Here is a 20,808-nt window from a genome sequence, read left to right on the forward strand (position 1 = left end):
CAAAAATCTGCGCATATATAGATTCTCAATCAACTTCAAGCGTATCGTCAGGGCGTTATGAAACGTAAAATCATATCAGGAACAAACATAAAACCTCCTTGATCTAAGAACCGACCCTGTTTTTTTTTTTTAAAGACAGAACTTAAATTTTAAAAAGTCACTGAATAATATATGCGCTTTAGGATTTCAGCACCATGGAGAGAACCACACAAGACATGACGTGTAGGCACAGTATATGCAGTATATTATACGCAGTAGACATTCAAGCGTAGACAGGGTACAACAAACATTGAAAAGAAGTGTTTCTAAATATTTTTACAATATCATTAACAGAGAAATACAGTAACTTGACAGCAGTTGTATCCTAATACATTCTTACCTTCTCTTTATTAGGGAGTGTTTGCGTTCTGTTAAAAGTGTCCCCTCCATTAATACTGATCAGTTCCGCATCTGCAGGCGGAAACGGAGCAGGGAAAACTACTACGTCACTCTTCAGTGTGTCGGAGCTAAAACACACGTCATACTGCTGAGTAGATTTGGAGTAAGACCAGCTCCCGTCAGGGTGGGTGGTGATCACTGGGGCGCTGTACCTGCTGAAACTGCCGTCTGTCCTGTAGCATTTCACAGCTATCAAACTGATGAGGCTCAGTAAAAAGATCACTGACACCGACACAATGGCGATCAGCAAATACAGATTTAAATCCGAGAAACTCTCATCCTTCATCGGAACGTGTCTTAATTTTGTTTGGATGTCACTCCCGCTTTCAACAACCACGACATCAATAGACACAGTCGCGGACAGTGAGGGCTCTCCGTTATCAGAAACCATAATGACCAGGGGGTGTGTTTTCAGGTCATTGTCACTCATTCTCCTCTTAGTCCTGATCTCCCCACTGCTAGTTCCGATTCGGAAGAGGTTGTTTCCTTTAGGTTCTGATATGTGATAAGAAAGCAGCGCATTATATCCAGAATCGGCGTCCACAGCTCTGATTTTGGTGACGAAATAACCCGCTTCAGCGGAATATGGAATGTTTTCCGTGTTAACGGAGCCAAGTTCAGAATAGGGCGCGAGAATCGCAGGACTATTGTCATTTTCATCCAGGATAAAAACGTTCACAGTTGCGTTACTGCTCAATGAAGGAACACCAGAATCGGTGCCCTTAACCTTAAACTGAAACATTTTAATTTCCTCATGGTTAAAAGAGTGTAAACAGTGGATATCACCACTGTCCGCATTTATGTTAACCATTGACGTTACCGGATAGCTTTTAGAACTTTCTAGTAACGAATATGTTATCCTGGCATTATTACCTGAGTCAAAATCAAAAGCAGATACTGTATAAATAACAGCTCCGATCTGACTGTTCTCTTTTACATAAACATTAATTACGGGATCTAGAAAGCGCGGCGCGTTGTCATTCACGTCAGAAACGTGTACAGTAATGACACTGGTGGTGGACAGAGACGGCGTTCCTTCGTCAGCCGCTATGAGAGTTACATTATACTGAGACGCACTCTCTCTGTCTAGAGGACCATTGACCACTAAAGTATAATAGTTCTTATACGAACTCTCTATTTTAAACGGGACAGATCCCAATATTTTCAACTTTACTTGGCCATTTTTGCCAGAGTCTTTATCAATCACTGTCACCATTCCGACAGGTGTGTCAATCTGAACATCCTCCCTAACCGTATTCACCAAAGATGTAATGGATATTTCTGGTGTATTGTCATTGATATCTATGATTTCGACCAATACTTTACAGTGTGCAGCTCTTGGTTTCTGTCCCCCGTCTTTAGCCTGAACACGAATCTCAATAGCATTTTCCCTCTCATAGTCAATATTACTGTTTATTATAATATCTCCCGTTTCCGAATTGATAGAAAAAGCATTCGCGTCTGGGTCATTGTCGTGGTTATAAAATGCATAAGTAATTTCACCATTAAGGCCCTCATCCAAATCACTTGCGTGCACTTTGATTATGGTTGTACCAGGAGGTGCGCCCTCATTCACGCGAGCTTTATAAAGAGACTGATTAAAAACCGGAATGTTATCGTTAACATCCTCTACATTTACAACAATCTGCATCGTTCCGGATCTTGGAGGTTTTCCTCCGTCTATTGCGGTCAGTGTGAGGTGAATCACGGGCTGTTTCTCTCGATCTAAAGCTTTCTGCAGCACTAACTCAGCGGAGACACTTTGTTCTCCTCCGCTCTGTACATCCAAAGAAAAGTGTTCATTTGGACTCAGCTTGTAGCCTTTTACTGAGTTACTGCCGACATCCGCATCAAACGCACTCGGTAGAGGAAATCTCTCGCCCGGAAACGCAGATTCAGCAATACTTAACTCCGTCACTGGCGACCGAAATTTTGGAGGATTGTCGTTAATGTCTAATATATTCAGTTCTAATCGATAAATATTCAGTGGTGAATTAACAATAGCTTCTAACACTAAAGAGCATTTCTTTGTTTGTTCGCATAGTTCTTCTCTATCGATTATGTTCTTAACGTGAAGAACACCAGTCTTCATATTCAAATCGAAATACCTCTTATTATCTGCCGAAACGATCTGAAGTCCTCGGCGTTCAATGTCTTGCAAATTAATGTTTAAATCCTTTGATAAATTTCCGATTATAGTGCCTGGTTTTGCCTCTTCTGACATGGAGTACACAATCTGTCCATCCGTGATACTCCAGCAGTGGAAAAGCAGAGAAAAACATATCCACGACTGAAATATTTGTCCTCGCGTATAATCCATGTTACCTCAACAGCGCAGGTCGGTGAAAATCCATCCATAAACTATATGTAAAAGCGACCATTCGATCGAACCCCTCTTAAACTGAGTCTGTGCACAATGGCGTGTCCTGAACAAAGCCCTCCACCAGACAATACACGACTGCAGAAGGAGCGTCGAGAAGGATGAGAATATGTTACTCAGCGCGTGAAGCTAGTGACATCATGTGGAGGACTACAACGACACATTACAATACAGTTAAAATATTACTGACGAAAGAAAGAAGGAAAGAAAGATAGAAAGATGGAAAGAAAGAAAGAAACTGAATACAATGGGTCAAAATTGAAATGGAACGGTAATGTTTGCTAGTATCGTTATCTTTAAGAATAGTTAAAACATCCAGAATCTAACGTCTGTCAAAGGTTCCTAATAAGATTTTAAATATGTTTGTATATGAGATATACATAAAACAACGCATTAAATGTGCTGAAATAGTATGTTATAAAAAGCAGTTACCACAGACAGCCCTTTGCAACAAACGCCATTTTATAAAGACCAAAAACACATGTCATTACTACAGACTAAACATTACTGTTAATCAGTTAAAGAAAAAATATTAAGCAAATCCAACTGACTAGCTCCAGTCTTCCATTCTTTCAAGATGATAACGAACAGTAAAAGTCTGAATGAACAATAAAATTAGATTTTAATGTTAAACATAAAATGCACTTATTATTATTATTATTATTATTATCATTATCATTATTATTATTTTACATTTTATTTTATTTTATTTATTTATTTATTACAAGATTGTGTCAGAGTGGCGTGTGCGACTAAAAATATCTCCAGGGATAAAAATTAATGACTTGAAATTATCTTCATCACACAAAAACATGACCTATTAAAGTTTGTTGGCAACATATATCATATCAATAAACATTTTGCTATATCATCCTATTTCATAGCAGAACCGGTTTACAATCAGTAGGAATTTCGGATTAATTTAAAAATATAATTCTCTTGGCTCTTACCTTCTCTTTATTAGGGAGTGTTTGGGTTCTGTTAAAAGTGTCCCCTCCATTAATACTGATCAGTTCCGCATCCGCAGGCGGAAACGGAGCAGGGAAAACTACTACGTCACTCTTCAGTGTGTCGGAGCTAAAACACACGTCATACTGCTGAGTAGATTTGGAGTAAGACCAGCTCCCGTCAGGGTGGGTGGTGATCACTGGGGCGCTGTACCTGCTGAAACTGCCGTCTGTCCTGTAGCATTTCACAGCTATTAAACTGATGAGGCTCAGTAAAAAGATCACTGACACCGACACAATGGCGATCAGCAAATACAGATTTAAATCCGAGAAACTCTCCTCCTTCATCGGCACGTGTCTTAATTTTGTTTGGACGTCACTCCCGCTTTCAGCAACCACGACATCAATAGACACAGTCGCTGACAGTGAGGGCTCTCCGTTATCAGAAACCATAATGACCAGGGGGTGTGTTTTCAGGTCATTGTCACTCATCCTCCTCTTAGTCCTGATCTCCCCACTGCTGGTTCCGATGCGGAATAAGTTGTTTCCTTTAGGTTCAGACATGTGATAAGAAAGAAGCGCATTATATCCAGAATCGGCGTCTACAGCCCTGATTTTGGCCACGAAGTATCCTGCGTCAGCAGAGAAAGGAAGGTTCTCTGTGTTAACGGAACCGTGTTCAGAATACGGCGCGAGGATCATGGGTTTGTTGTCATTCTCGTCCAGAACAAAAACGTTCAAAGCCACGTGACCGCTCAGAGGGGGAACACCCGAGTCTGTGGCCTGAACTTTCAACTGAAACGTTTTAATTTCCTCACAATTAAAAGACTGTAACATGTAGATCTCTCCGTTGTCAGGGTTCATGTTAACCATGGACGTTAACGGACCTTCCATTAGTGAATAAGTTATTCTAGAATTATCGCCTACATCCGGGTCAAAAGCTGTAACTATATGAATGACAGTCCCAATCTGACTGTTCTCCTTCACAGAAACGTTAATGACAGAGTCTGGGAAGCTTGGCGCGTTGTCATTCACATCGGAAACGTGCACGGTAATTACAGTCTGGCTGGAGAGAGGCGGGCTCCCTCCATCAGCAGCTGTGATAGTGATGTTGTACTGAGACATGCTTTCTCTGTCTAGTGGTCCATCGACTACTAAAGAATATTTATTTTTGTAAGTGTTCTGTATTTTGAAAGGTACAGAATCATGAATTTGAAGAATAACGGCGCCGTTTTTACCCGCATCTCCATCTTTGACCGTTATCAAGCCCACCATTGTACCGGCAGCTGCATCCTCTTTGACCATATTAACCAAAGAATTAACTGATATATCGGGAGCGTTATCATTAATGTCAACGATTTCCACTAACACTTTACACAGCGCTGCTCTTGGCTTATGTCCCTTATCTTTTGCCTGAACACGAATTTCAACTGCGCTTTGTGTCTCAAAGTCGACAGCACCTCGCACAGTAATTAGTCCAGTTTTCGAGTCAATCGCGAATGCCTGGACTTGTTTGTCATTGTTTTGATTCACAAAAGAATAGCTTATCTCACCGTTTTGGTCCTCGTCTAAATCGGTAGCATGGACTGCAATAACAGAAGTACCATGGAGAGCGTTTTCGGTTACACGCGCTTTGTAAATAGTCCTACTAAACACAGGAACATTGTCATTAACGTCCTCAACATTTACTACTATCTGAAGTGTGCCGGATCGCGCAGGTTTTCCTCCGTCTACTGCGGTCAGTGTGAGCTGGATCACGGGCTCTTTCTCTCGGTCTAAAGTCTTCTGTAATACTAATTCAACAGAGTGGCTGTGTTCCCCTTCGCTATGGACATCCAGAGTGAAGTGATCATTCGCACTGAGCTTGTAGGTCTTTACCGAGTTACTGCCGACATCTGAATCAAACGCACTCGGTAATGGAAATCTCTCCCCTGAAAATGCTGACTCAGAAATATTTAACTCTGTTGTTGACATCGGAAACGTTGGTGTATTGTCGTTTATATCTACGACGTTAACTTCAAACCGATACATATTCAGTGGAGAGTTAATAATGGCCTCTAACTCCAGGGAACACTTCGCGTCACGCTTACATATCTCGTCTCTGTCTATTCTCTCTTTAACATGCAGCGTCCCCGTCTTTAAATTTACATAAAAATACCTCTTATTCGGTCCCGGAACGATTTCGAATCCACGATGTCCAAAGTCTTGCGCATTCAGATTTAAATCCTTTGCAAGGTTTCCAACATCTGTTCCTGGGCGTACCTCCTCAGAAACAACGTATGCAATCTGCCCGTCCACTGCGCTCCAAACGGAACACAATAACATGCTACGTATCACCAGAAAGAAGAACTCCACTTCGTCGTCGCCATATTCCCGAGCGTTATAAATATATTTGGAGAAAAAGGGCAATACAGGTCTGCATAGCGCTAATATTTACAATAGTCTTACTAAGACTGAAAACATAATACCAGGGTTGCAGTCCCTCCCGAACAAAGCCCTGAGTGTGGAGGAGGGACGTTTCAGGAAAGGAGGGAGTCACAAAAAGAAAGCGTAAACGTTGGAAGAGCAGGATGCTAGGGACACCGTGTGGAGAACTGTGGACTGTGTTCTCATGAAATAAATGTCACAGACAGACAGACAGACAGACAGACAGACAGACAGGACAGACAGACAGACAGATAGTTCCTATTAATTGCTGTCATGGTAAATAACTGGCTTTTTTGCTTCAAATACAGTGACTTTTCCTAATTTGATGAACACAGTAAGGTAAACATAAAATTAATATGTTATCAAAATCCTGTACAAAATTTTGAATACATCCGTTTTTTTCTTTGGTGTCAAGCAGTTCTTGCTGTATAAAGCATACAAGGTATATAAACATTTTAAACATATTGTTTTGATTGTTTTGGATGATACTGAGGTCATTATAACATACAGTTTTATAACCTTCAAGAAACTTCCCTCCGCTTTAGGTCCCTCAAATAACAAAACCATACCTGCAGTATGAGAACCAATCATAGGTCATATGACATGGGGGAGGGGCAAACAATTCCCATGAGAACTTTGGTATGTCTTAGGGCTCTGTGCACTCCCTGTATTCTCTTTCTCGTATGAAAATGGTCATGTGAGGTTTTGTCACAGTCCTTGGACAGTGAAAATGACAAAGAGAAAATGATAAAGAGAATGTGCCTGAGACAGAGGAGACTGTTGTGGTCGACCCTGATTAAGAAGTATCCTCCTCTGTAGAGACGGAGGCCTTTAGTGCTGACCCTGTTGTCTCTCAACCACCAGCATACACTTTATCTTCCAAAAGTGTAAAGTTACTATGTTCCCTCTCCCCACTTGAACGACAGGGTCGCCTTAGTGGTCCTAATGTCAGCAAAATGGTTCCAGGCCCCTACAGATGTGCTGTCAGGCACGTCCAAAATATAAAACCAGCATGTGAGATCTTCAGAACACCATCAAAGACATTTAGAGGGGAGGTATGTGTTTGGGGACAATGGGCAAGGCTACACTGGGTGGCTCATTTCAAGTCAGAAGGCCAAGCTTCAGCAAGCCTGTAGAATGCCGACACTGGAAGGGCAGTTTTCCCAGCCAAAATGTCTCTGAAGACACTCCATGTTTCCTAGCATGTCATACATTTTGATGACAATGTTACGGCCCCGTTTTGGTCAGAGACTTTAGAAAAATTGAGGATAAAAAAAATTATGTACCACTTAATATTTTCACACATTGACCGGGTTAAATCTACTTGATTGTGAATCAATTTTCACATTCATTGCACCTTTGCCAGACCTAGACACAGAAGGAGGCCGGCCTCCCTACATTCTAACTCTCCCCAAGAAACCACGCGCTTAGCTAACCCTACGAGCAGCGTGCACATGCAAATTAATTGACAGACAGGCAGGGAACGTCTTTCAAGAGACGTTCCCCAAGTAGAAACGTTGCAGGTTATAGAGAACAGTAGTATTAATGCTTTCCCCCCCTAGTGCATACGTATTGTAAGTAACACAGGCTTATAAAATTTTACACATTTTCACTCAAACGATATATGCAAAGTATGCAAACGATATAATAGTGTGAATTTAGTTTTGGACATTTCTTACCTTCTCTTTATTAGGGAGTGTTTGTGTTCTGTTAAAAGTGTCCCCTCCCATTAATACTGATCAGTTCCGCATCTGCAGGCGGAAACGGAGCAGGGAAAACCACTACGTCACTCTTCAGTGTGTCGGAGCTAAAACACACGTCATACTGCTGAGTAGATTTGGAGTAAGACCAGCTCCCGTCAGGGTGGGTGGTGATCACTGGGGCGCTGTACCTGCTGTCTGTTGGTGACATTTTATAGCTACTACACCAATGAAGCTCAATAAAAATATCACGGATACAGACACAACGGCGATCAGCAAATACAGATTTAAATCCGAGAAATTATCTTCTTTGACTGGCGTGTGTTTCCGTTGAGTGGAGATATCAGTTAAGCTTTCAACAACCACGACATCAATAGACACAGTCGCGGACTAGTGAGGGCTCTCCGTTATCAGAAACCACAATGACCAGGGGGGTGTGTTTCAGGTCATTGTCACTCATCCTCCTCTTAGTCCTGATCTCCCCGCTGCTGGTTCCGATTCGGAATAAGTTGTTTCCTTTAGGTTCAGAGATGTGATAAGAAAGAAGCGCATTATATCCAGAATCGGCGTCTACAGCCCTGATCTTGGCCACAAAGTAGCCCGGGTCAGCAGAGAAAGGAATGTTCTCGGTGTTAACGGAGCCATGTTCAGATACGGCGCGAGAACCACTGGACTGTTGTCATTTTCATCCAGGACAAAAACATTAACAGTCACGTTACTGCTCAGCGGAGGAACTCCAGAGTCTGTGGCCTGAACTTTAAACTGAAACGTTTTGATTTCTTCATAATTAAAAGACTGTAATGTGTGGATATCTCCATTGTCAGAGTTTATGTTAACCATGGATTTTACTGGTCGAGAGCTTTCTAAGAAAGAATATGATATCCTGGCATTTTCATCTACGTCAGGATCAAACGCAGACACTGTATAAATAACAACTCCAACCTGACTGTTCTCTTTCACATAAACATTAAGTAATGTTTCTGGAAAGTGCGGCGCGTTGTCATTGACATCAGAAACTAATACAGAAATAACAGTTGTACTGGAAAGTGGCGGGGTGCCTTCATCTGTAGCTGTGATACTTATGTCATATTGAGATGAAACCTCTCTGTCCAGAACACCATTAACTTCTAATGAATATTTATTTTTGTATGCATTTTGTATTCTAAACGGAAACGAATTTGATATTTTCAATGTTACGGCCCCGTTTTGATCAGCATCATTATCTTTTACTGTTATAAGTGCGACCACCGTTCCTCTTGCTGATCCCTCTTTCACGATATTTATTAAAGATGTCACCGATATTTCAGGAATATTATCATTAACATCTGTTACTTCAATCAACACTTTACTGTACGCTGCACGAGGTGTTTGCCCTTTGTCGCGCGCCTGCACTCTAATTTCAATAGCTTTGTTTGTCTCATGGTCTAGCTTGTCTTTCACCGTTATCTCGCCGTTTGCTTGGTTAATCTCGAATGACCCGATGTTTTTATCATTATTATGGTTTATGAAAGAATACACTACCTCCCCGTTCAGTCCCGCATCGGCATCGTTTGCATGAACAGTTATTACAGAAGTGCCAGGTGCCGCGTTTCTGAATTCCAGTTTTGTAAAGCGGTTTACTAAAACGGGAACATTATCGTTCACATCTATCACATTAATGGTTATCTTTGTCGTCCCAGATTTAGGGGTTTTCCTCCGTCTATTGCGGAAAGTATAAGATGGATCACGGGCTGTTTCTCTCGGTCTAAAGGTTTCTGTAGCACTAACTCAGCGGAGACACTTTGTTCTCCTCCGCTCTGTACATCCAGGGAAAAGTGTTCATTCTGACTCAGCTTGTATCCCTTTAATGAATTACTGCCCTACATCGCCATCATATGCATTTGGTAAAGCCAATCTCTCACCAAGAAGAGCTGCCTCTGATACATTTAGCGATAACGTTGGCACGTGAAATACAGGTGCATTGTCATTAATATCTAAGACATTTACTTCAAACCGATACAGACTTAACGGTGATTGGCAATTGCCCTCCAGCTCCAACGAGCACCTCGCGCTACGCCCGCATATGACCTCTCTATCAATTCTCTCTCTCAGAAATAAAATCCCTGTTTTCACATTTACATCGAAATACCTTTTATTTGGACCGGAGACAATCTGAAATTCACGATGCTCCAAATCTCGCACATTCAGATTCAAATCTTTGACTAAATTGGCAACTGTCGTCCCAGGATTACTCTCCTCCGACACGGAATAAACAACCTGCCCACTCGCAATGCTGAAACGGCAATAAAGCCAAGTAAAAACCATCCACGCCACATATCCTCTGTTGAAACATTTTAGGCAAATTCCATTAGCAAGGCATGTAAAGATATTCCTGTCGAATTGAATTTGTCTGTGATTAAATCCTGCGGTCGGACAGTGGAAAAGGGTAGCTGTTTTTTCTCTCTTGAACAAAGACCTACGCGAGCCTGTACGCCCTACCCTCAGACAAGGCGGAGTGTGTTGAAACAGAGCGAGACAGAAGCACAGGGCGCTAGTGACGCCTTGTGGAAATGCCCGACTACATAAGGATATTACTGAACTAAATCAATAATTTAATACGAAAGAACAGGGCTTTTATACAGAGACTTCATAAAAGATCAATTCTAAAGACACAAAAGACAAAAAAACCCGACAAAAATAAACCTTCCAAACGTAGAATATATGAGTAGATGAGGATTATGTACTTAATAAGACATCTAAGAACCATTAAAAACCAACTATAAATAAGACAAGGATTCGATGCACTTAATATGAGTAAAATCCATTTTCTTAAAGTAATCTAGCAGCACCTAGGAAGCTAACGGAATTTCAGCACCATGGCCAGGGAATTACCAAAAACCGCAATGCTACTAGCCTTTCAATAAATATACAATTGTGAACAACAAATACAATAAAAAAGAGAAATCACAAAACAAGTTATACTATATTAAAAGCCGACCTGAAGTAATCAGGAACTTATATTTTAGGTACTGAGATAAAACTCATGAATTAGTGCCAAACTGTACATTAACTTCACGATTCAAGAAGCTACGAAACAGATGCATTTGAGTACAATATCCCGCTGTTTAACACACAGTGCAATTCATACTTGTCATGGAAAGGCTTGGAAAACTAAAACAGGCATACCAATAAAAGTCTTCATAATTATGAATTGCTCAACAAAGGCGAAACCAGGACCCCCATTAAAAAAAAACAAAAAACAAAAAAAAAAACAAAGCCAAAAAGGTGACAGCGCAAAATCCCAAACAAATAATGCTTACTCTCTCTTTATTAGGGAGTGTTTGTGTTCTGTTAAAGTGTCCCCTCCATTAATACTGATCAGTTCCGCATCTGCAGGCGGAAACGGAGCAGGGAAAACCACTACGTCACTCTTCAGTGTGTCGGAGCTAAAACACACATCATACTGCTGAGTAGATTTGGAGTAAGACCAGCTCCCGTCAGGGTGGGTGGTGATCACTGGGGCGCTGTACCTGCTGAAACTACCGTCTGTCCTGTAGCATTTCACAGCTATCAAACTGATGAGGCTCAGTAAAAAGATCACTGACACCGATACAATGGCGATCAGCAAATACAGATTTTAAATCCGAGAAACTCTCCTCCTTCATCGGAACGTGTCTTAATTTTGGTTGAATGTCACTCCCGCTTTCAACAACCACGACATCAATAGACACAGTCGCGGACAGTGAGGGCTCTCCGTTATCAGAAACCATAATGACCAGGGGGTGTGTTTTCAGGTCATTGTCACTCATTCTCCTCTTAGTCCTGATCTCCCCACTGCTGGTTCGAATTCGGAAGAGGTTGTTTCCTTTAGGTTCAGACATGTGATAAGAAAGAAGCGCATTATATCCAGAATCGGCGTCTACAGCTCTGATCTTGGCCACGAAGTATCCTGCGTCAGCAGAGAAAGGAATGTTCTCGGTGTTAACGGAGCCGTGTTCCGAATAGGGCGCGAGAATCATTGGAATGTGTCATTCTTATCCACTATAAAAACGTTTACAGTCATGTTACTGCTCAGTGGAGGAACACCAGAGTCCGTGGCCAGAATTTTAAACTGAAATGATTTCATTTCCTCATAGTTGAATGATTGTAAACTATGGATATCTCCATTGTCAGAGTTTATGCTTACGAAGGATGTTGTTACCAGGCCGGTTTTTGCACTTTCTTGGAGAGAATATGATATCATGGCATTATCACCTACATCAGGATCAAATGCAGATACTGTATAAATAACAGCTCCGATCTCACTGTTTTCGTTCACATATACATTAACGGCGCACTCTGGAAAGTGCGGCGCGTTATCATTCACATCTGAAACGTCCACAGCAATTAGAGTGGTATTGGAGAGAGACGGGCTCCCTTCATCAGTAGCTGTGACAGTAATATTATAGTGCGATCTGCTCTCTCTGTCTAAGGGACCATCCACAACTAGGGAATAGTAATTTTTATATGACGGTTTCAGTTTAAAGGGCACAGAATCTGAAAGATACGCCTTAGCGTTTCCATTTTCCCCGCTGTCTTTATCCGTCACTGTAACCAACGCCACTACTGTTCCCACAGCCGAGTCCTCTTTTAGCGGACTCGTCACAGACGACACCGAGATTTCGGGTGCGTTATCATTAACATCGATAACCTCAACAAGCACTTTACAGTGTGCTCTACGGGAGGGTGTGCCTTTGTCTCTAGCCTGCGCGCGGATTTCGTATGCGGCATTTTCCTCATGATCCAAATTACCTTTAATAGTGATTTCTCCAATAATTGGGTCTATGGTGAAAAGATCAAAAACTTTTGAACTACTTCCCGCAGTCAAGGAGTATACTATCTCGCCGTTAAATCCCTCATCTGAGTCTGTAGCCAGCAGTTTTATTATAGTGGTTCCCACAGAACAGTTTTCAGCCACGCGGACTTTATGAAGCGGTTTGCTGAATGCTGGAGTGTTATCATTTACATCTTCAACATTAATCACTATACTCGACGTACCTGATCTGGGAGGTTTTCCCCCATCTACAACAGTCAGTGTGAGGTGGATCACGGACTGTTTCTCTCGGTCTAAAGCTTTCTGCAGCACTAACTCTGAGGACACAATTTGCTCTCCTCCAGTTTGTACATCCAGAGAGAAATGTTCATTTAGACTTAGCTTGTAGCTCTTTACCGAATTACTGCTTGAATCGGCATCGATTGCTACCGGTAACGGAAATCTTTCTCCGGTGTATGCTGACTCAGTAATGTTAATTGTATACGATATTTCTTGGAAAGACGGAGCATTATCATTTACGTCTAAAATATTTACTTCTATTCTTTGGAGCTGAGTAGGGTCGCTCAGTATAGCCTCTATATTTACAGAGCACTTGTCTGCACTACCACACAGTTCCTCCCTGTCTATTCTCTCATTTACAAAGAGCACTCCCGTTTTGGAATTAACATCTAAATACCTCGTATGGTGTCCCGACACAATCCTTAGTCCCCTCGACTCAAGGTCTTGTATGTTAACGTTTAAATCCTTTGCGATATTTCCCACAAAGGTCCCTTTGTTGGTCTCTTCGGAAACGGAGTATGATATCTGCGCTGCACACCATTCCAATAAACAAAGCAGCACGACGCAGCGGAGCCACATCTCCTCTCCTTTTCCAGCACACATCATTGCGGAGTAAACAGTCTTAGCGAGAACCACATCCAAGCTTCGGCATCAGTTTTTCAGAACTAGAATACAAAAACTCAGTTTTATATTCCCCGCATACAGCAAAGCCGTACTGCTGCTTACGCCATTCCGTGTTACACAGAACAAAGCGCGATGTCTTTTTACTCCATTACTACGCAAGAGGAGGAGCCAGACGATATCAACATTTTTCTCGCACGGTCTAGAGCGACACCGCGTGCACGATTTTAGCGCGACGCCTAGAACGGACTCGTTAAACATTTGAAAAACAGTAAATACGAAAATTATGGATTGCTTGTGTAGATACTGCCAGATATATAAAGAGTAATAGCGCATACCCACTAGAGGAATATGTAGGCTATTTTTTATTGAAATGGTTACCGAACGGAGAGACAAAACGTTTAAAAGAAAGAAAGTAATTATGAATAAATATAAATAAATCATGCCATTAAAATTTCTCTTACTAAACCAAACCAAATATACCACATAAACTGTATACAAACTCGATGACTATTTGTTATTTTTACTTTGAACTTTGTTATGTAAATTAAAACTTGTCTAGAACTGCTGAATCATTACAAGCACAAATGAGGCGGGGATTCCAGGACCATGGAGAGCACTCCGTTTATGTGAATTAAATATTGTAAACAAAGGAGACGCTTCAAAAAGATAAAGAACTAGGAGTATGGTACGCACATTTACAGTCCATACAAGTCGAAGAAGATGTATTTTGTTTAAGAATAGTTAGAACGTAAATAACGAAATATATCTGCTGTGGCCCTAAAAGCAACCTGAAGACAAAGCTGGAACAGGGTGAGAGAATGATACACAAAATACTTTTAAAATGCCATATTAATCGACGCTAATTATAGATTTCAAATAATTAAAGACGTGGCAAAAGCAAGTAAAATAAAACGAACCGCAGTAAAACAAAAAAATATTTCTTACCGCGGCCCTAAAAGCAACCTGAAGACGCGAGAATAGTGACAAGGTGAATGATACACAACCCCCTCCCCCCCCTATAAAATGGCATAATAATCGAGGCTAAGTATTGACTACAAATAATGAAAGACATAGAAAAAGCAAATTCAAAACAATACAAAGCTCCAAATAAAACAAACCGCTGTAAACCAAAATATATTTCTTACCTTCTCTTTATTAGGGAGTGTTTGTGTTCTATTAAAAGTGTCCCCTCCATTAATACTGATCAGTTCCGCATCTGCAGGCGGAAACGGAGCAGGGAAAACTACTACGTCACTCTTCAGTGTGTCGGAGCTAAAACACACGTCATACTGCTGAGTAGATTTGGAGTAAGACCAGCTCCCGTCAGGGTGGGTGGTGATCACTGGGGCGCTGTACCTGCTGAAACTGCCGTCTGTCCTGTAGCATTTCACAGCTATCAAACTGATGAGGCTCAGTAAAAAGATCACTGACACCGACACAATGGCGATCAGCAAATACAGATTTAAATCCGAGAAACTCTCCTCCTTCAATGGCACGTGTCTTAATTTTGTTTCGATGTCACTCCCGCTTTCAGCAACCGCGACATCAATAGACACAGTCGCGGACAGTGAGGGCTCTCCGTTATCAGAAACCATAATGACCAGGGGGTGTGTTTTCAGGTCATTGTCACTCATTCTCCTCTTAGTCCTGATCTCCCCACTGCTGGTTCCGATTCGGAAGAGGTTGTTTCCTTTAGGTTCAGACATGTGATAAGAAAGAAGCGCATTATATCCAGAATCGGCGTCTACAGCTCTGATCTTGGCCACGAAGTATCCTGCGTCAGCAGAGAAAGGAATGTTCTCGGTGTTAACGGAGCCGTGTTCCGAATAGGGCGCGAGAATCATTGGAATGTTGTCATTCTTATCCACTATAAAAACGTTTACAGTCATGTTACTGCTCAGTGGAGGAACACCAGAGTCCGTGGCCAGAATTTTAAACTGAAATGATTTCATTTCCTCATAGTTGAATGATTGTAAACTATGGATATCTCCATTGTCAGAGTTTATGCTTACGAAGGATGTTGTTACCAGGCCGGTTTTTGCACTTTCTTGGAGAGAATATGATATCATGGCATTATCACCTACATCAGGATCAAATGCAGATACTGTATAAATAACAGCTCCGATCTCACTGTTTTCGTTCACATATACATTAACGGCGCACTCTGGAAAGTGCGGCGCGTTATCATTCACATCTGAAACGTCCACAGCAATTAGAGTGGTATTGGAGAGAGACGGGCTCCCTTCATCAGTAGCTGTGACAGTAATATTATAGTGCGATCTGCTCTCTCTGTCTAAGGGACCATCCACAACTAGGGAATAGTAATTTTTATATGACGGTTTCAGTTTAAAGGGCACAGAATCTGAAAGATACGCCTTAGCGTTTCCATTTTCCCCGCTGTCTTTATCCGTCACTGTAACCAACGCCACTACTGTTCCCACAGCCGAGTCCTCTTTTAGCGGACTCGTCACAGACGACACCGAGATTTCGGGTGCGTTATCATTAACATCGATAACCTCAACAAGCACTTTACAGTGTGCTCTACGGGAGGGTGTGCCTTTGTCTCTAGCCTGCGCGCGGATTTCGTATGCGGCATTTTCCTCATGATCCAAATTACCTTTAATAGTGATTTCTCCAATAATTGGGTCTATGGTGAAAAGATCAAAAACTTTTGAACTACTTCCCGCAGTCAAGGAGTATACTATCTCGCCGTTAAATCCCTCATCTGAGTCTGTAGCCAGCAGTTTTATTATAGTGGTTCCCACAGAACAGTTTTCAGCCACGCGGACTTTATGAAGCGGTTTGCTGAATGCTGGAGTGTTATCATTTACATCTTCAACATTAATCACTATACTCGACGTACCTGATCTGGGAGGTTTTCCCCCATCTACAGCAGTCAGTGTGAGGTGGATCACGGACTGTTTCTCTCGGTCTAAAGCTTTCTGCAGCACTAACTCTGAGGACACAATTTGCTCTCCTCCAGTTTGTACATCCAGAGAGAAATGTTCATTTAGACTTAGCTTGTAGCTCTTTACCGAATTACTGCTCGAATCTGCATCGATCGCTACCGGTAACGGAAATCTTTCTCCGGTGTATGCTAACTCAGTAATATTAATTTTATAAGACATATCTTGGAAAGACGGAGCATTATCATTTACGTCTAAAATATTTACTTCTATTCTTTGGAGCTGAGTAGGGTCGCTCAGTATAGCCTCTATATTTACAGAGCACTTGTACGCACTACCACACAGTTCCTCCCTGTCTATTCTCTCATTTACAAAGAGCACTCCTGTTTTGGAATTAACATCTAAATACCTCGTAAGGTGTCCCGACACAATCCTTAGTCCCCTCGACTCAAGGTCTTGTATGTTAACGTTTAAATCCTTTGCGATATTTCCCACAAAGGTCCCTTTGTTGGTCTCTTCGGAAACGGAGTATGATATCTGCGCTGTACACCATTCCAATAAACAAAGCAGCACGACGCAGCGGAGCCACATCTCCTCTCCTTTTCCAGCACACATCATTGCGGAGTAAACAGTCTTAGCGAGAACCACATCCAAGCTTCGGCATCAGTTTTTCAGAACTAGAATACAAAAACTCAGTTTTATATTCCCCGCATACAGCAAAGCCGTACTGCTGCTTACGCCATTCCGTGTTACACAGAACAAAGCGCGATGTCTTTTTACTCCATTACTACGCAAGAGGAGGAGCCAGACGATATCAACATTTTTCTCGCACGGTCTAGAGCGACACCGCGTGCACGATTTTAGCGCGACGCCTAGAACGGACTCGTTAAACATTTGAAAAACAGTAAATACGAAAATTATGGATTGCTTGTGTAGATGCTTCCAGATATATAAAGAGTAATAGCGCATACCCACTAGAGGAATATGTAGGCTATTTTTATTGAAATGGTTACCGAACGGAGAGACAAAACGTTTAAAAGAAAGAAAGTAATTATAAATAAATATAAATAAATCATGCCATTAAAATTTCTCTTACTAAACTAAACCAAATATACCACATAAACTGTATACAAACTCGATGACTATTTGTTATTTTTACTTTGACCTTTTGTTATGTAAATTAAAACTTGTCTAGAACTGCTGAATCATTATAAACACAAATGAGGCGGGCATTTCAGGACCATGGAGAGTGTCATTCACTCTGTTTATGTGAATTAAATATTGTAATCAAAGGAGACGCTTCAAAAAGATAAAGAACTAGGAGTATGGTACGCACATTTACAGTCCATACAAGTCGAAGAAGATGTATTTTGTTTAAGAATAGTTAGAACGTAAATAATGAAATATATCTGCTGTGGCCCTAAAAGCAACCTGAAGACAAAGCTGAAACAGGGTGAGAGAATGATACACAAAAAACTTTTAAAATGCCATATTAATCGACGCTAATTATAGATTTCAAATAATTAAAGACATGGCAAAAGCAAGTAAAATAAAACGAACTGCAGTAAAACAAAAAAAAATATTTCTTACCGCGGCCCTAAAAGCAACCTGAAGACGCGAGAATAGTGACAAGGTGAATGATACACAAACCCCCCCTATAAAATGGCATAATAATCGAGGCTAAGTATTGACTACAAATAATGAAAGACATAGAAAAAGCAAATTCAAAACAATACATAGCTCCAAATAAAACAAACCGCTGTAAACCAAAATATATTTCTTACCTTCTCTTTATTAGGGAGTGTTTGTGTTCTGTTAAAAGTGTCCCCTCCATTAATACTGATCAGTTCCGCATCTGCAGGCGGAAACGGAGCAGGGAAAACTACTACGTCACTCTTCAGTGTGTCGGAGCTAAAACACACGTCATACTGCTGAGTAGATTTGGAGTAAGACCAGCTCCCGTCAGGGTGGGTGGTGATCACTGGGGCGCTGTACCTGCTGAAACTGCCGTCTGTCCTGTAGCATTTCACAGCTATCAAACTGATGAGGCTCAGTAAAAAGATCACTGACACCGACACAATGGCGATCAGCAAATACAGATTTAAATCCGAGAAACTCTCCTCCTTCATCGGAACGTGTCTTAATTTTGGTTGAATGTCACTCTCGCTTTCAGCAACCACGACATCAATAGACACAGTCGCTGACAGTGAGGGCTCTCCGTTATCAGAAACCATAATGACCAGGGGGTGTGTTTTCAGGTCATTGTCACTCATCCTCCTCTTAGTCCTGATCTCCCCACTGCTGGTTCCGATTCGGAATAAGTTGTTTCCTTTAGGTTCAGAGATGTGATAAGAAAGAAGCGCATTATATCCAGAATCGGCGTCCACAGCCCTGATTTTGGCGACGAAATAACCCGCTTCAGCGGAATATGGAAGATTCTCAGTGTTAACGGAACCGTGTTCAGAATACGGCGCGAGAATTGCAGGACTGTTGTCATTTTCATCCAGAATAAAAACGTTCACAGTCACGTTACTGTTCAGAGGAGGAACTCCAGAGTCTGTGGCCTGAATTGTAAAGCGAAAGGTTTTCATTTTCTCATAATCAAAAGACTGCAAACTGTGGATATCTCCATTATCAGAATTTATGTTAACTATGGACGTTACCGGAGGGCTTGTAGTACTTTCTGGTAATGAGTACGTTATCCTTGAATTATCACCTGTATCTGGATCAAAAGCAGATACTGTATAAATAACCCCTCCGATCTGACTGTTCTCATTCACATAAACATTAATAATGGAGTCTGGAAAGCGCGGTGCGTTGTCGTTCACGTCAGAAACGTGCACAGTAATGACACAGGTGCTGGACAGAGACGGCGTCCCTTCATCAACCGCTTTGATAGTGGCATTATACTGAGACCTACTCTCTCTGTCTAGAGGTCCATTGACCACTAGAGAATAATAGTTTTTGTATGACGACTTCAGCATAAAATGTTCAGAGCCTAATAGATCTACCTTTGAAGCGCCGTTTTTCCCGCTATCTTTGTCTGTGAGGGTCACTAAAGCAACCACTGTTCCTAAAGCGGCATCCTCCTTCACGGTTCTCATCATCGATGTGACAGAGATCACTGGTGTGTTATCGTTAACATCAATCACTTCCACTAGCACTTTACAGTGCGTGCTACGAGGCGAATGGCCGCGGTCCTTAGCCTGCGCACGTATTTCAAATGCCGAATTTTCCTCATAATCTAAATTCCCGAGAACTGTAATTTCACCACTATCTTGGTTTATTGTGAACAAGCCAGATGGTGTTGAACTGCCTCGTTCTATCAAGGAGTACACAATTTCACCATTCACTCCCTCGTCTAAATCCGTAGCCGTGAGCTTTATCAGCGCAGTGCCGACTGGGCTGTTTTCTGAAACACGAACCTTATAAAGCTGTTTGCTAAAAATAGGAGTGTTATCATTTACATCCACTACAGTAATGACAATTTCCATCGTTCCTGATCTGGGAGGTTTTCCTCCGTCTACTGCGGTCAGTGTGAGGTGGATCACGGGCTGTTTCTCTCGGTCTAAAGGTTTGTGCAGCACTAACTCAGCGGACACACTGTGTTCTCCTCCGCTCTGTACATCCAGGGAAAAGTGTTCATTCTGACTCAGCTTGTAGCTCTTAACCGAATTACTTCCTGAATCTACATCGTTCGCTACTGGTAAGGGAAATCTTTCTCCAGTATATGCTAATTCTGATATATTAAGACTGTATGACCTTTCATGGAAGAATGGCGCATTGTCATTTATGTCTAAAATATTCACTTCTATTCTATGTAGATGCATAGGATTATTCAATATGGCTTCTATGTTTACCGAACATTTAGGTGCATTACTGCAAAGCTCCTCTCTGTCTATCCTTTCGTTGACAAATAGGACGCCCGTTTTCAAATTTACATCAAAATACTTCTTACTGTGTCCCGATACAATCTGCAGTCCTCTGGACTCAAGTTCTTGTGCATTTATGTTTAAATCCTTTACGATATTTCCCACGAACTTCCCTTTATCGACCTCCTCTGAAACAGCGTAAGAAATCTGTGCCGCGCACAGCTCCAGTGAACAAAGCAGCCCAAAGCACCAAATCCACACCGTCTCGTTTTGCACAGGACAGCCCATTGCAACGAATGCTGGCCCAGGAAGAAGCGCATCCAAATTCTCGTCAAATGTACAGAGTTACTAAAACAATATTCCTTAAATTACGAGTCTCGCATCAAGCCAGTACTTCACTCTGACTCCACTATTCCGTGTTCCAGCAAACAAAGCGTCTGTTC

General features: G+C 41.6%; 5 protein-coding genes across 16 annotated transcripts in view; all 5 read right to left on the reverse strand.

Moving 5' to 3' along the window:
* LOC113577152 (protocadherin alpha-C2-like) overlaps positions 1-20,808 on the reverse strand; it is a 173,606-nt gene that overhangs the window by 47,825 nt on the left and 104,973 nt on the right. Inside the window, exon 1 of one of the 12 annotated variants that reach the window (XM_035521285.1) lies at positions 380-2,803. The exons of the other annotated variants lie outside the window; for them this stretch is intronic. Coding sequence (XP_035377178.1) covers positions 380-2,758 — 2,379 coding nt within the window. The 5' untranslated portion in view covers positions 2,759-2,803. Of the gene's footprint in view, positions 1-379; positions 2,804-20,808 lie in introns of those variants that run through there. 12 annotated transcript variants of the gene reach the window in all.
* LOC113575558 (protein dachsous-like) overlaps positions 2,957-20,808 on the reverse strand; it is a 35,277-nt gene continuing 17,425 nt past the window's right edge. Inside the window, exons 2-4 of the mRNA XM_035522515.1 lie at positions 7,929-8,083; positions 3,769-6,062; positions 2,957-2,968 (exon numbers count right to left, since the gene is read on the reverse strand). Of these exons, the coding sequence (XP_035378408.1) occupies positions 2,957-2,968; positions 3,769-6,062; positions 7,929-8,083 (2,461 nt within the window). The remainder of the gene's footprint in view (positions 2,969-3,768; positions 6,063-7,928; positions 8,084-20,808) is intronic.
* On the reverse strand, positions 9,497-10,311 carry zgc:123181 (uncharacterized protein LOC735300 homolog). The gene is given in 2 exon segments (XM_035521484.1): positions 9,497-9,751; positions 9,753-10,311. Coding segments are annotated over 2 exon segments (642 nt in total). The 5' UTR covers positions 10,197-10,311; the 3' UTR covers positions 9,497-9,553.
* Positions 11,887-17,236, reverse strand: LOC118240720 (protocadherin alpha-2-like). Its single transcript, XM_035522555.1, has 3 exons — positions 14,706-17,236; positions 14,533-14,550; positions 11,887-13,584 (listed from the first exon to the last, which is right to left on the reverse strand). Exons 1-3 carry the CDS (start codon positions 17,109-17,111, stop codon positions 11,887-11,889), a joined length of 4,122 nt encoding a protein of 1,373 aa, XP_035378448.1. The 5' UTR covers positions 17,112-17,236.
* On the reverse strand, positions 18,080-20,776 carry LOC113575561 (protocadherin alpha-3-like). Its single transcript, XM_027007135.2, has 2 exons — positions 18,261-20,776; positions 18,080-18,101 (listed from the first exon to the last, which is right to left on the reverse strand). Exons 1-2 carry the CDS (start codon positions 20,651-20,653, stop codon positions 18,080-18,082), a joined length of 2,415 nt encoding a protein of 804 aa, XP_026862936.2. The 5' UTR covers positions 20,654-20,776.

Source organism: Electrophorus electricus, chromosome 2 (assembly GCF_013358815.1).
Source record: "Electrophorus electricus isolate fEleEle1 chromosome 2, fEleEle1.pri, whole genome shotgun sequence".
NCBI lineage: Eukaryota > Metazoa > Chordata > Actinopteri > Gymnotiformes > Gymnotidae > Electrophorus > Electrophorus electricus.